Source organism: Melitaea cinxia, chromosome 5 (assembly GCF_905220565.1).
Source record: "Melitaea cinxia chromosome 5, ilMelCinx1.1, whole genome shotgun sequence".
NCBI lineage: Eukaryota > Metazoa > Arthropoda > Insecta > Lepidoptera > Nymphalidae > Melitaea > Melitaea cinxia.
In genome coordinates, this window is record NC_059398.1 from 5,721,369 (window position 1) to 5,738,047 (window position 16,679).

The following is a 16,679-nucleotide window of genomic DNA, read 5'->3' on the forward strand; positions in this document are numbered from 1 at the left end:
TTATCATTTACAGGCTGATTTAATTCAGAATATATAATATAAGTAAGTACCTTCGCAAATGTTACAGTAGGGTCTCGGGGGCAGTGGTTGTTTTTTGGTCGCAGGCGGTTTCTCGGGTTCGACGGACTGTCGCGGGCAGTCGTCCGTGTTGTGAGCATCGAACACGTCACAAATGTCGCAGAATAGACGAGGAGCTACAGCGCGGACTTTACGTCCATTACTAGAAAAATAATAAATAAAAAGTGAGAACATCTAACTTTTCTATACAAATAAATAAAATTGAAGTGTCTGTTTGTAATATTAAAATAGCTGCTTTTACTAAACGCTTATGGATGTATACACGGTACATATACCAAAATAACATTTTTTACAATTTTTGTCTGTCTATTTGTTCCGGCTAATCTCTGAAACGACTGGACCGTTTTAGACGAGACTCTCACTGGCAGATAACGGAGTAACTTAGGCTACTTTTATTTCAGAAATTTATTTATTATGTCACTTTGCGAACTGAACAATAATTTATTTTAATTCCACGCGGACGAAGTCACGGGCACAGCTAATTGTAAAATAAATCTTCATTGTATTGTATATTGTGTGTTAAAAGAAAATTAATTAATTATAATATTAATTTTAGAAAATACAACAAAAATATTTTTTATTGTACACCACAATTAAACAGAGAAAGAATATAATAACGACAAAATATAGAAATGGACAAAAGGTGGTGCTATCGCTAAAAGAGCGATCTCTTTCAGACAACCTTTGGGCTAAGGACATGAGACTTTAGCGGAAAGAAGGTGTACCAATGACTAACCAGTTACTACCATAAACTTGGTACATAAAAATATTCATTTCTATATATATTTATTGTATTAACAGCTAGTTAAGAAGATTGTTTAGTACACCGGGTGGACTTATGTTATTTTCTAGATACTGTCTGTCTAGCATAATTTTTTTATGATGTAATAAAGAAAGAGATTTCTAAACACTATTAATTTCACTACTATTGAGAAAAAGATCTTTACAAGAGATAATGCTTTTTATTAGTTCCCGACAACGTAATACATGCTTGTAAAGGTATGAATCATGGAGGAAGTACTGCTAAATGACTATATTTTTATTGAGGTAGGGTACAGTAGGAAATATTCGACCCAAAATCTGGAGAAACCTGACTGAGTCAGTACCTCGAACTTACCGAAGATTACCGCTAAATGATCCTACTCTCCAGTACTTTTGTGTTACTGTGTGAGTAAGATAACCAGAGCTCCTAGGGAGGGTTGGGGATAGGTTCAGCAAAGTACTTGTTTTGCTTCTGTTGTTGCAGGCGTCTATAAGCTACGGTAATTGCTTACTATCAAGTGAGCCGTACACTTGTTGGCCGACTTAATTGTATAAAAATTCTATCATAGTGATACTAAATACAGAAATAAAAACAATTGTTTTCTTACAATAGTGGAGGCTCGGGGACGGTTCCACCTTCGAGCGCTTGAACCCGCGCCATTAGTTGCTCATTCTTGCGTTGCATGTCTACTATCACAGAGTTTAAGAAGCTCACTTGTCCGTCCAAAATTTCCTTATCATCTGGTGTCCTGTTGAAGACAAAGTTTAATTTAGATTAATGTTAAGTTTTTAGATCGTTTATTTTTGGTACTTATTATTGTATTCATTTAAATCTTTTTGCTACAAATTACGACCTATTCCATCATGGTTTATATCAGCTCTAAAAGACTTGAATATCAACGTGGAAATAATACGGAGTTTATTTATATATATTAAGAAATATATAGTTTATGTTTATATTTTTAAGAGCGTTCTAAAATAAGGCTTGGATTTCCAAATATTTATCAAATTCGGTTACTTCAAACCATATATCACTATCACTACATAGTATAAAACAAAGTCGCTTTCTCTGTCCCTGCACATGTATGTACGCTTAAATCTTTAAAACTACGCAACGGATTTTGATGCGGTTCTTTTTAATAGATATATTGATTCAAGAGGAAGGTTTATATGTATAATAACATCCATTAAATAGTGGAGAAATACTGTTATTTTTGAGTTTTCTAATGTTATGTCGTAAATAATTATTTTATTTCGCTTACATTGCAAACGCAGGCTGAACCCTACGAGATTTATCAAAATAATGTACTAAGTATTGTACACATTGAAAAGGTCTACAGAAAACTCCGCGATGGTATATACCTATCTCTTATGGATATCCCACAATAACATTTTTTTGTCATTTACTTTTTACGACAAATAGTGGCTAATTTTCGAAGCGATTTTAACCAATACAGCATTAATCCTTATCCAATTAAATACCTTAAATATATTTTTTATTTAATATAGATCTATATGGCCCTTTACAGCAAATGATTTAAATGAATATTTTCGAAGATATTACAGATTTAAAAATCGCGGTACGTAGCGTTTGCGGCGGTTCCGGCCGGCTTTTACTCTAAGTTAACGCGTGCGGGTCACGGGCAGTAATGAATAAATCAAAACTACTGGATCGATTTTAAGCATTTTTTCAGTGAATGACATAGGCTATAATTATATTTTATACCCGTGCGAAGCCGGAGCGGGTCGCTAGTATATATTGTTAGCATAATATCGATTATTGTAATACGTTTCGTGACGTCGTGCAACAGTGTTAATAAAAATAGTTTCCTACCCGCTAATACGTTTTGTAACGTCATGCAACAACGTCTATAAAAGCAGTCCCTACCCATTCAGAGGGCTCTTTTGCTTCTCGGCTTTCGGAACGATAGGTCGTTGTTTCATGACGAGTGCGTTGATCATTTTTATATTCAAAGTAACTGTTGTTTGCTTGGTTAATTTAAATTGTAATTCTCGGTCATTATTTTCGATTAAGTTAGTGGTTAAGGTTAATTTTTGTGATAATTGTTATATTTGTAAAAATGAGTAATAAATAGAAGTTAAGTGTTCGGTTTTCTGTCTTTTTTTTAAATAAATAAGTTTGTTTCTCCTAAAATCAGAAGTGGGATTGCTCCTTACGACACCACTTCATAAGCAAACAGCCGTTAATTTGAAATCGTCATGCCGCGTCCACGATCGTGCGGTTCGTGTTTACATAGTCGATCAGGTAGGACTCCTAGCCGTGAAAATAGGCAGTCCCGCGGTAAATCTATAAGGAAAGAACAAACGCGCAATAGGCCGTCACGGGTAAATCGCCGTCGTCATAGATCGCGAAGTGAATCTGACGATGAAAGGTTATCTCAGGTGTGTGCAATCGTCGCGAGTGGGCGCCGTGTCAACTTACTGAACGTTCCCTGCGACCACGCAGGCTGTGTTCGGAGAATCGCGAACGGTTATCACGCAGTAGCAGTGAGTATTCGTTACTTTCGGGTAGATATCGTTCGCGCAGATGTAGTAGTTCGATTACGATATACGATAGATGCGATTATGACTCGTCTGTCTACTTTCGAACAATCGACAGTCAACTCATCACGAAATTCATTGCTTAAACCAAGCCGCAGAGTTATTGTGTCTCCAATTTTGATCCGGCTGTGCACGATTTTGGAGTGTGGAAGTCAATAGAACGAAGTGAATTAATAATTGGGACGATTTAGTGCTTATCGCGAGTCACTAATTGTTTTAAGGGCGATGCCAAAATTTGATTAAACGAGAGGACCAGTAATGATCGTTCGTCGTTTAATTTCTGTCGCGAGTTTAGGTCGTGTGGGTAGTTGTTTACGGGATGAAGCGCAGTCGTGGTTAAATGATTGTGTGATGCAGGATAGAACGTGAAGCAGCTTTAAGTCGAGTATCTTTTTAGAAACAGGTAGAATGTCTTGGTTGATTAATTTACCCTTTTGGCCGAGCTTTAGTAAAATTGAGGCATTATTCAGTCACCGAAGCCTACCAACGCAAGACAGATTAACCAATTTCTAAGTCTTACAGGCTATATCTGTATTGCCAAATTATTAAGAAACGGCGAATCTTTGCTGTAGCGGACCTTGTCTTTGTGATTAAAATCTAGCAAGCACTTACAGTGTGCTTAGCGCACTCCCGCATAACCGATACGAGTTGAAGTTGCTGGCAGGCTCCTATGGTAAGACGATACGAGCAGCCTCTGAACACATGGTGCAGTGGCTCGGCGAGTGGACGCCAGACACGTGCTTCGTATTCTTCGATAGCGGTTGGTATACACCGCCATGTTAGCAGTACGGGTAAGCAAGCGTGAAGCCTCTGCTATCATTATCATTACAGCCTATACAGTCCACTGCTGGACATGGGCCTCCACAAGTTTGCGCCAAGCGTGGCGTGAACTCGTGTGTTTTGTCCGTGGTCGCCACGCTGGACAGGCGGGTTCGTGACCACGGGGCTGGCTTTGTCACGCCGGGGGCGCTGCTACCCATCTTCGGTCTGTGTATTTCGGGGCCAGCGGTTGGATGGTTGTCCCGCCACCGGTCGGCTTTTTGGGTTCCATGGTGGTGGCGGAACTGTGTTGTCCCTTGGTCGCCTCTTACGACACCCGCGGGAAGAGAGAGGGTGGCTATGTTCCTTAGTACCGTAGCCACACAGTACTACATATTTACACTGCTATATTTTTCATGAATTAGCAAGCTAACTAATTGCTGTATTTTACAGCAATGTACATGAATAGTGTGGTATGTGAGATGCCTTTACGTGTGGTCACGCGTGTCGGCGTAGTCATGCGTGTGGTGGCTCCGTATAGCGGTGTGGTGCGGAACTGTACACGTGCGATGGCACCTGCACGTTGCTGGCACGACGTGACAAAATGACCGTTTTGTTATTTGAGACAAGCGTAATACTGCCTCTGTCTGCTTCTTGTGATGGGTATTGCGTAATACTGCCTCTGCCCAAGGGATATCGCGTAATACTGCCTCTGTCCCTGGATCACAAAGTGGGTATCGCGTAATACTGCCTCTGCCCGTAAGGTAAAGTAAATGTTGTGTGATGGGTATTGCGTAATACTGCCTCTGCCCAAGGGATATCGCGTAATACTGCCTCTGTCCCTGGATCACATCGTGGGTATCGCGTAATACTGCCTCTGCCCGTAAGATAAAGTAAATGTTGTGTGATGGGTATTGCGTAATACTGCCTCTGCCCAAGGGATATCGCGTAATACTGCCTCTGTCCCTGGATCACATCGTGGGTATCGCGTAATACTGCCTCTGCCCGTAAGATAAAGTAAATGTTGTGTGATGGGTATTGCGTAATACTGCCTCTGCCCAAGGGATATCGCGTAATACTGCCTCTGTCCCTGGATCACATAGTGGGTATCGCGTAATACTGCCTCTGCCCGTAAGGTAAAGTGAATCTTGTGTGATGGGTATTGCATAATATAGCCTCTGCCCAAGGGATATCGCGTAATACTGCCTCTGTCCCTGGATCACATGATGGACATCGCGTAATACTGCCTCTGTCCCTGGATCACATAGTGGATATCGCGTAATACTGCCTCTGTCCCTGGATCACATAGTGGATATCGCGTAATACTGCCTCTGTCCCTGGATCATATAGTGGATATTGCGTAATACTGCCTCTGTCCGTTGATCACATAGTAGGTATCGTGTAGTGCTGCCTCTGTCCGTTGATCACATAAGTCTGCTACAGACGATGAATGTGATAATGCTCAGCTTGGGCCTTCGACGGCTCCCGCTACTGCTTCCTGGAGACGGCGAGCTCGAGTCCTTATCAGCGTCCACCGACGGCGTTCGTGGTGAAAATGTGCACCGAGGACGGCGCACCGTCAGGAGAGGCCGTGTTAGCATAATATCGATTATTGTAATACGTTTCGTGACGTCGTGCAACAGTGTTAATAAAAATAGTTTCCTACCCGCTAATACGTTTTGTAACGTCATGCAACAACGTCTATAAAAGCAGTCCCTACCCATTCAGAGGGCTCTTTTGCTTCTCGGCTTTCGGAACGATAGGTCGTTGTTTCATGACGAGTGCGTTGATCATTTTTATATTCAAAGTAACTGTTGTTTGCTTGGTTAATTTAAATTGTAATTCTCGGTCATTATTTTCGATTAAGTTAGTGGTTAAGGTTAATTTTTGTGATAATTGTTATATTTGTAAAAATGAGTAATAAATAGAAGTTAAGTGTTCGGTTTTCTGTCTTTTTTTTAAATAAATAAGTTTGTTTCTCCTAAAAATATATATAATGAATGTTTCTCTGTACGTCTTTATAGAATCGTAAACTGCATTTGATCATGTCACGTTCTTCAGCAAAGTGTTGTGCATTGTGCCCACAAAGGTTTCTGAGTTGGTACGACCGAAAAAAAAAAACGTAGCGACGCGCGCTGGGCACAGCTAGTATGTAATAAATATTATGGATACTTACTTTTCCGAAGCATTATCGCCTTGTCCTAATAGACCCATTGCATTGTTATCGTTTTTATCTCTAATCTCTTTACCGTTTTTAGCAATTTCTTTTTGTATAAGAAGTTTTTCTCTTTCTGCTATTTCTACTTTGGCCTTTTGAGTCTGTAATAAATAAATATTTTTTTTTTTATTGGAATCAAATTTTTTTGTGTAGTAAATATATTCAAAATAAATAGTAATTTACCTTCACTTCTTCTTGCAATTTTAAGATTAGTTCATTTTTAGCCTTAATTTCTTTATTATTAGTCTCAATATCTGCTCTTAAATTATTAATTATTTTTTCACTATTTACTAAGGATTCAGCACCTGATTGTCTCGTAGCTTGTAATTCTAAGGTTAACTTTTCTAATTTTTCATCTTTGCTGGACTTATTTTCTTGAATCTCTAACAATTCAAGTTTTTTCGTTAACTCCAAAATCTTACTTTCGCTTTCGGAAAGTTTACTTTGTAACTTATTTAGGTTATCTGATTCTAACGACATTTTATCTTTTGAATCTTGTAACTGTTTCTCGTAATCATTTATTTTATTATTTAGTTCGTGTTTAACACTTTTACTTTCTCTTTTATACTCATCAAACTGTCGTTGCAATTGTCGGTTTAAGTCTTCGTAGTTTAGTTTTTGAGCTTCATTAATGTTTGTAAGTTTCTTTATATCTTCGTCTGACTTTGATAGTAATTGTTTTAAATCATTCACTTTTTCTTTAGTATTTTCTAAGTCTTCAAGTTGTTTTCCTTGTTCCGTTAAATTGTTTTGTAATGTTTTTAATGTGTTATTTAGAGATTCAATTTCAACGGCGTGTTTTGCTTTTAGGTCACTATTCTCAGATTCTAGAAGTTTAACTGTTTCTTGTATTTGGTTACTTTGTATTACTATTTCGTTTAATTTGTTTATTTCTAACTGCTTTTCTTCTAATTTTACGTTGTAATCATTAACCTCTTTTTGAAGCTTTATTATATTTTCTTCTAGTTGTTGTTCTTTATTAGAATTTATTACATTTTTATCATTTTGAGCTTTTATTAAATCGTCTTTTTCATCATTAATTTTGTTTAACTCATTCAACTTTTCAACGTTTTCTTTTAATTTGATTGTAGTTTCTTCAAGTTGACTCTTCAGATTTAATATTTCAGTCGATGATTCTTTATATTTGTCCTCTATTGTTTTTTTATCATTAAATAGAACAGCCATTTCAGATTTAATCGACTCTAATTGTTTCAGTTGTTCATTTCTTAGCGATTCTTCAGCGGAAGAATTGCTTAAAAGATTTTCATATTGTTGCTTTATAGTATTTGTTTCTACGCTACTCGTATTTAACTGTTCTTCTAATTTATTTTTTAATTCAGTCGTTTTATTGAGCTCTTCTATTAGTTGGGTCAATTGGCGATCTTTTTCAAAAACTAATTCTCCATTCGATTTAATATCTACTTCTAGCATTTCTAATTTAAGAGTCAAATCCTTTATACAGTTTTGCTTTTCTTGGAGTAATTCATTCAATCGAATCTCTTCTTCTTTATAAGCTTTAGCTTCATTACTAACAGAGTTTAACCGCTCTTGCAATTGAATAACTTCCTTTTCGTAATGAACTTTTTGGTTATTTAACTGTGAAGTCATATCGTCTAATATTTTTTGTAATGAATCTTCATGTTTACGTGCCTCTTCGAGTTTGTTGTTTAAGTCATTTTGTGCTTCAGTAAGTTGATCAACCTTTTCCATTAATTTGACTTCCGAAGTAGCTCCTTCGGCTTTAAGAAGCGATATCTCTTGTTTATACTTTTCAATGTCAATTTCTAGTTTCTTTCGAATTGAGTCGTGCTCGTTATTTAATTCTTGTTCTTTGACTTTCAAGTTTTCTATTTCATTCTTTAACATTGAGTTTTCATCCAACAACTTATCATGTTGATTTTCTACTTCTTTAAGGCGGTTACTTACTTCTAAGCTGAGAGCCTCATACTCCTTTATTTTAATTTCCGCCAATTGAAGTTTTTCAATATTTTCATCTACCGATCTAACTAACTGACCTCGTTCTAAAGCAAAATCTTCTTGTATCTTAAATATTTTTTGCTTAAATTCTTGTTCGATTCGTCCACAATTATTGGTAGCTTCTCTATGTTTATCTTTCAGTTCCTGTAGTTCATTTTCAGTTTGCTTCAAGTGTTGTGACAACTTATTAAATTGTTCATTAGAATCAGTCGTTTGACCGGTAAGATTTAAATATTCTGTCTCTACTTTTTCTTTCGATTTTTGTATTTCGTCACATCTTTCCATAGCACTGTTAAGCTGACGTTTAGATTCCCCAATTTCTAATTCCATTTCAGAAATCTTAGCTTTGAGTTCAGTGTTTGCTTGAGATACTTCATTAAGAGAATTTTTTAAGTTTTTATTTTCTTCCTTTAACGCGTTTAATTCATCAACATTTATTATAAACTGTGTATTCAAAGTATTAAATTCAATTTTACTCTGGTCTAACGCTTGTTTATGAGATTCGATTTCCTTAATTAATTGCTCAATTTTACTATTACGATTCTCAATTTCTTTCTTATGTTCTTCGGCAATTTTGGTGTGCTTAATATTAAAATTAGCAGTTGTTTCCTCGATCTCATCTTTTAATTTTATAATTTCTTTATCTCGTTCATGAATAGTTTGTTTATATCCGTTTATAAGTTTATCATTAGTGGTAGTTGTTTTATTAGACTCGTTAACTAATTTTTCATACTCTTTCGTTTTAGCGTTTAAGTCTTGTTGGAGCTTCAAAATTTCTGATTTATTCTTCTCATCCTGTTTTGAAACTTCATTTAAAAAGTTTTCGTATTCGTTTATTTTATTTGTTAATTCTTCTTTGACACGATTAACTTCTTCTTGTAATGCCTTAAACGAAGATTCCTGTCTTTTATTCAACTCTTGTAGCTGCTCAATATCTACCACTTTGGCGCTAAGTTCCATTTTTAATTTTGTAAGTTCCTTATTTAGGTTGACTTCGTGTTCTTTACTAATTCCCACAACTGGAATAAAAATTAGAATAATTATGAATTATGCAACTAAATAGGTTTACTTTTTATAAGAAAATAATAATTTACCAACCTTTATTAAGTTCTAAAGTTTTATCATCAAGAGCTGCCTGAAGGGAAGTCAGTTTACTATTTAGATCAATGACAGTTTGACTACTCTCTTTATTTAACCTTTCCGCGTTTTGTTTCTCGGTATCTAATTTCGATTCAGTCAATTGTAGCTTCGCCGTTAGTACTGAAAGCTGCGTTTCAAGCTCTGATTGCGAGATAGCTAATTTACTTTTAGCTTCACTTAGTGCCTTTTCAGACTCTGCTTTTACTTTCACTAGTTCTTCAAACATACTTTTACTAAGAGAGTCTTTTTCACTTTCTTTTTCTTTAATTAGTGCATACGCTTCATCCAACAATTTCTGTAGTTCAGACGATAATGCTGAAAAAATAAATAAATATTACATTCTAGTGAGTTACAAATTTATTTTACTTATTTAAGTTTTAGCGACACTAACATTGCGCTGCAACGAGTTCTTCTTTGTGTTGCTCCGCTAAAGCACTAATCTCTGCGCTGCGTTGATCTTCAAGCGCTCTCAGCGCTGCACTAGTTGTTTCGGCTCGAGCTGCTTGTAATGCTACTTCCGCTTCCAAATCACGTATCTGCTTTTCTCGCATTTCTTTCTCTTTCTGTACGTTAGAAAGCATATTATAGTTACTTTGTGGCAAGAGAGGAAAGCTAGTGATAGGAAAGTAGCATAAGTAGTAAATATTCTAAACCGATCTTCTGTGGAATTTTGTTTGGTGTTCGAAATTTGGTAATACTTCAGCCAAACTAACCGAACACGACTTCATCAAATATAGCTTTGGCATTATTTTATTACTAACAATAAGAAAATATCTAATACATACCTCCATTGCTTCTTTGTATTTCTGCAAGGAAAGGTAAATGATAAATAATTATTTTACTCTAAAAAATTAAATTAACAAATTAATGTTTGAAACTTACATAATAATCTTCTTTGTTAATATTTTCTTCTTCATTTCTAAACATGAGATCTTCGACCTTCTGTCGTTCATCTTCCAACAATTTATTAAGTTTGTCAAGTTCGACTTTAAGTTTCGCATTTTCGTTATTCGCCTGTAAAAATAAAAATATATAGTATTAAATTAATTTACCATCCTCTCGACTCGGTAACCTGATGGCAGAAGTTACCTATGATATACATAGACGTAGACGATACCGTAGCCTATAGTGGTCTCGTTACGAGGTTAGGTCACGTTTCCGACCCTAGGGTCTTATTACTTTGCTGTGTTCCTCTGTCTAGTAAAAACTAACCCAATCGGGCTGCTACAGACTTTACGGAAAATATTTACTGCTGTAACCTTTAAAAAATTATGACATTTGTTTTAATATACCTGTGTAGCTTCTTTTCTAATCTGTGCGAGTGCGCTTTCTGTGCGTTCGAATTGCGTCGTCACTTTAACAACCTCTGCCCTCTCGATCTCCCGCTCTTGCAGTAAACGCTCCAAATGTTGCTGTTTCTCTCGTAGTAATTCCTATGTTGTAAACAAGCAAAATAAAACCTCTATGATGACTTAAGTAGATAATTTAATTTATATTTATTTGCTATAATTAAATACAAATATATCCTTAACCATGTTCCAATTTTTGTATCTAAACGTAAACCTAATACTTAAATTTTAACATTACATATACTATTTCTTAACATTATGCAATAGATCCGTATAAAGATAGTTATATTTTTACTTTAAGTGTTTTCAAAGCATTGGTAATTTATTTTAACATTAATAAATCATAATTGCTCATAAGAAGAAAAATAATGATGTAACTTAAAACTATTTCAATCAATAGTATTAACAAAACACATAATGTCATACCAAATAATAATATTAGTGTTGTCTTGTGAACATTGTTTACGATACATTTTTACTGTAAATAAGTCATACGACCTTGTACATAAATAACTAATAACATCACGCTTAGAACATAATTCTAAGTAGCGTCGCGTTATCTATGATTTTCTTATTACCTGTCTTTGTTGTTATTTCGTATTAGTACTAGCTCAAATATTTCGTAAACGTTGATTATCTACAGAACCATATACATAAATATAATTTTATTACATTACAATGCCTTATCCGATTACTGAATTTATAATACTTTCATCAACAGTACTCCGTTATCTAAGCGTTTTCGTTGTTTAACTAGATATACTGCATCTTGAAATCTCCAATTACTGCCGCTGAAGTTCCCGAAAACTCTTTTCTACTAACGTCGTAGTAAGTTGTTGTTTCGTGCTTCGCTTGTTCTTCGTTACCTTATAAACTGACTGCTTACTTTTTGTAGTGCTCGAACCTAACGATAGTGATTGGCTACTAGATTTGTTTACGTTTTGGAACTACCCATGCCATTTTCTGATGCTTTCAGAAATGAGAAAAGAGGGTGAATGTAAGTCAGTATTTAAATTGATTGTCTCTAGTACCTAACATGTAATGTAACTAAGCTCGATATGATCAGAATGAATATTTATGGAATTTATTGATTTCACTCCTTCATATTCGAGTGAACTCATTGATGTTGCCCACCTGCTGCACTTTGCTTACCTATGTGTATAAATAATATTGAACGCCTTGCAACCAGAGAAGTATTAAAATAAAACTCATCAGTGAATATAAAATGTTCTATTTTTATGTTACGATGTAAGATTTAAATGTTTATTTACTTAATTCATAGCCATATTTCGCAATGCACTTACAAAAATTATAGATACAAAAAATAATTATGGAACCCACAGGGGTACGAAATATTAGGTAGATGAGAGAAAGCGCTTTTATGTAGTGGAACGGCGGTAGCCCCGGTCATTTCTAATATAAGCACTATTTGTATTGTATTGTAAATAATCATTTTTTTCGTGTTTCTTTGTTCTTTTGTATTTTAACAGAAAGGTGCAATAAGTAGAACTCGGTTGATATTTTGTCCGGTTGTACTGAAATGGTGAATAACGATCGCGGCACATCGCGGATCATTGTAAAAAAAGAGCGTAGAGTTGAAAATACATAAGTAAATGCCTACATTTCCCGGACAACATTAAGTTCTGACATTAGCTTATGTATTTATTACCGTTTAAAAAAATAAGATTTCTTTTAGTAAGTACCTACTAGTCATGCTTTTGTTCAAAGTTGAATCGGGTAGTTCCAGCCACCACATTGGCGGGTACCGGCGGTGGCGTAGTAGCGGTAGTAGTGTATTCTGGTGGCCGGAACTACTCGCCACGATTTTAGAGAAGCCGAAATAAAGCCAATCTTAAAGTAATTATCATTCAAGTTTCTGACAATTTATAAATTTTTTGTACAATATTGTATTAAATAGACTTATATTTACCGTATTGTTAATCATAGCAATGTTAATAAGTAATTAATAGTTTCTTTACTTTATTTATACATAAATATTGCCATTCGTCTATCTATAATAGGATGCTTATTATAGGTATAGTTCTATTGATTGAATAACTAGTAAGATAATAGTGTTTGCAGGCAAACGAAAAAAAAACCGACTTCAATTATATCGACAAGTAATACAACGTAGGTAGACGAAAAAGTAGTCAAGTAAATACCCTGCTTTCTGCTTCGAGGGTTGTGGGTTCGATTCCCGCCCCGAGTCTGGGTGTAATATAAATATTTATTTATATATTTATATATGTATTATTTATAAGTATGTTTATCGAAACAAAATATGTAGCTATATACCAGTCGGCTGTTACCTATAACACAAGCATTAAGTTGCTGACCTTAGGAACAGACGACCGTGTGTGTATTGTGTAGATGTTAATTTATTTATTTAAGATTACTCCAAAAGTTGTAATCAGATCTCGATGTAATTGAAATGTGACCACATGATAAACACCGACTTTCGATTAAGTAAAAGTAAAAATTATCAAAATCGGTACATCCAGTCAAAAAATATGCGGATTTTCGAGTTTCCTTCGATTTCTCTGGGATACCGTCATCAGTTCCTGGTTTCCTTATCATTGTACCACATCAGGAATATCTCCTTTCCAACAAAAAAAAAGAATTATCAAAATCGGTTCATAAACGACAAAGTTATCCCCGAACAATAAAAATATATATGTATATATACGGTCGAATTGAGTAACCTTCTCCTTTTTTTAAATCGGTTAAAAACATATGGGTATACAGTTCTTATTAAAGTTATGGTAGTGAGAAATCAAGTTTAAATGAAGCTGAAAAGGTCAAATGGTGATCATTTTTATAATAATTTATCGCTCATTAAATTAGAACCAAATATTTAAATTTTATTTATCAAAATTTGCTGCACATTTCGAGCCAGTACAATATGTGTTAGGTGTTTTTGGCTACTAAAATAATCTTTTCTTCTATTTTCTATCTTACTTATATTGTAGATATTATAAAATGCTACCAGCATCTTTTATTATTTTATTAAATATACATCCATAAACATTAATACTTCCTAGCTTTTGACCGATTCTCACTGCACCCTAAGAAGTTATATTTAGGCAAATTAAAAATAGAATAAATGCACTTTATAGGAACATAATATGTCTAATCAGAAATTTTACCTTTTATTCGTGTGAAATTTTGAAGAAAGCAAACAAAGAAAACCTTTTTAATTTTAATGTTTAAAATTCAAAAATCCGGCTAAACGGTCCTCGGTGGGTGCAGATAATTGGAGATCCAATATAATAAGCAGGCTACTTTTTATCCCAAAATTCTAAAAATATGCGTGTAAACCCCGAAACGAAGCTCAATAAATTAATATTTCACTGTCTTCCTGTTTTTTTTTTTTTTTTAATAAATATTTAGTAATTTCATATACCTAACGCCTGGATATATTTTTTTTAATATATAAAAATATATTTGACAGAGTACAATAACCTCTTATTCAAATATAATAACCGGCCATGAAAATGCTAGAACAGAAATAACAGATAGTTTACATAATATGGTAGCTAAGATTGTAAACAAACGGAGGCACAATCATAAATATGGTAATGACTACCAATTAAGTAGGTGAAAATCAATGCGTAGGATACTCGTAAATGCCTACTTAAACGGAATTGAGACGTTAGATTTAACAAAAACACCTTTCAAACGCTATTGATTCACATTAGCACCGCCAACTAGCGATCCTAACGTCTTTTTGTTGACAGTAAACTATTAATTTGTTATATTATTTAAACAATTTCTCAGAAAATATTCATTTTATTGCCACCACATTCCGTTATTCCTACTACTTTTATGGTTTTATAATGACATTTTCATATTTTATAACACGTTATTTTTTAATAAAATAACGATTTAAAGTTAAATGTCAAGACCATAAGTTTACAATTTTCAGGTTAATAGATTTTAAGGGAACTGTGTTAACACACATCCAAAAAAAAGCATTCACAAGAAAAATTGCTCTAGGAGGACGTTCAAAGACGTTAAAACGTTCTTTACAAAAAGTATAAAAAGTGCAGCCTGCATTCTTAAGACTGTGTAGTCTTTACAGAAAACGATAGTAAAAAGATACCTGTTTTTTAAATAAATATACCAATTATATTTACAAAAATTATTTTTGATGAAGTTCTCGTGAATAATTATCGCATAATACATAAATGTATTTGAAGCTTAATAAATAATTATAATTGCGAGAGCGCTTAAAACTCTCATAACTTTCGGGTTATCGGTCAAGTTCAAAGTTAGCAGTTGCATCATATAAAAACTTTGTAAATAATTCACCTTATAAAAATTCTTTGATTTTTAAATAAATTGACTTGATTTCCAGGAGTAATAATAGTATATAAGAAGTCACGCTATAAATCATGTTAATGTAATGGTAGCCATAAATGTCAAAGCTAATTGAAGCGCAAGGGACTTCTAGAAATACATATAATTATGTATATCTAAGTGTGAAGGTACATGCGTATTTTGCGTTGATACAATCGCACGTTATTGATTTTGTTACCCTTGTCTAAAATTTCAGTTACGAAATTCGTTGAAGAGTATGTAATCTGAAACCTTACAAAATTCTTTTGTTACTTCTCAACCTATACAATAATTTAATTACACCGACCATTGGTACTTGTTTTTAATGTCATTCGCCAGAATTCGAATAGAATTTACCGGCGTAACAATTTTGTGTGTGCGGAAGAATTTCCATCAGAATGAACTTAGTTTAAAATGTAGACTGTATTCGGGCGCAGTTGGGACTCTGCCAAGAATATATAGGGGTGAGCTCTGTCTGCGCATGTGAAAATACGTAGGTATATCTAGGTGTACCTAAAATTAAAATTCGATAGAATATTACGCTATGTTAACTTGAATAATATTTAAGTTAAGCAATATATTTATGTTTTTAAGTTAGGTATTTTTGATATTTGGTCTAACTAATAAAAATAAAAATGATTCCTTTAACATATGTAGTTATGTATATGTATGTGCATAACTTCGAAACGTTTGCATAAATTGTAATAATTCTTTTTCTTGTGTTAATCAGGAAAAGGTTTGTGTCACATAATCATACATAAGATTTATTTCTATATTTCAGACACTCCAATTTTATTTATTTGTATAGATATAGATAGTCATACGATTACTTCAATGGAAAAAAGTTGACAATCCACTTTTGTACCGAATGATATCACAAATCTCAATATAAAATTGCGATAGAATTATTATTTTTATAATAATTACCAACATAGCCGATATTCTTTAAACTATCTTTTATTGAAGTTACTTCGATTCAATTATATCTTACTTTTTAGTTTAAATGCATTATCGAAAGAAAAAAAAAATACAATTTAGTGAGTTTTTATAAATTTGCCGAATTTTTATTTCGATTTGTAGTTTTATATATCTGTTCTACAAAGGATGTTCAGATAGCTTGGATACTGTAATATTTTCTATGTCTATATTAATAAAATCATAAGTCCTGAGAGATTGATTTATGATCGCCGATCGTAAAATATGAAATTAAATTTCATACTTGGTTTCAAAAGTTTTGTCAGTAGGTTCTTAAAATACTTAAACACTCAATAAATAAGTTCTTCTAGGGAGATATGTACATGTGCGATTAAAGCAACAGAGTTCCGCTACTTTTTAAAGCTATAAAGAAAAAAAAAATATTTTTCGACTTTTGATTAGACATTCGTATCATCGTATTTCAACGGTTTAAAAATATAAGATAAAATCTAAGCGGACGACGCTGACGGATAAAACTAGTAATATTAAAATATTCCGATATTAGAATATTCAATGAGATA

The 16,679-nt window shown here is 33.9% G+C and overlaps 1 protein-coding gene across 2 annotated transcripts in view; it reads right to left on the reverse strand.

The window, feature by feature from the left end:
* Nucleotides 1–16,679, reverse strand: part of LOC123653460 (restin homolog) — a 68,212-nt gene that overhangs the window by 840 nt on the left and 50,693 nt on the right. For both annotated transcript variants that reach the window (XM_045589455.1, XM_045589457.1), the window contains 9 exons: nt 10,789–10,929; nt 10,379–10,510; nt 10,282–10,302; nt 9,888–10,059; nt 9,455–9,811; nt 6,563–9,375; nt 6,338–6,480; nt 1,449–1,589; nt 51–220 (listed from right to left, as the gene is read on the reverse strand). In XM_045589455.1, the coding sequence (XP_045445411.1) occupies nt 51–220; nt 1,449–1,589; nt 6,338–6,480; nt 6,563–9,375; nt 9,455–9,811; nt 9,888–10,059; nt 10,282–10,302; nt 10,379–10,510; nt 10,789–10,929 (4,090 nt within the window). The remainder of the gene's footprint in view (nt 1–50; nt 221–1,448; nt 1,590–6,337; nt 6,481–6,562; nt 9,376–9,454; nt 9,812–9,887; nt 10,060–10,281; nt 10,303–10,378; nt 10,511–10,788; nt 10,930–16,679) is intronic.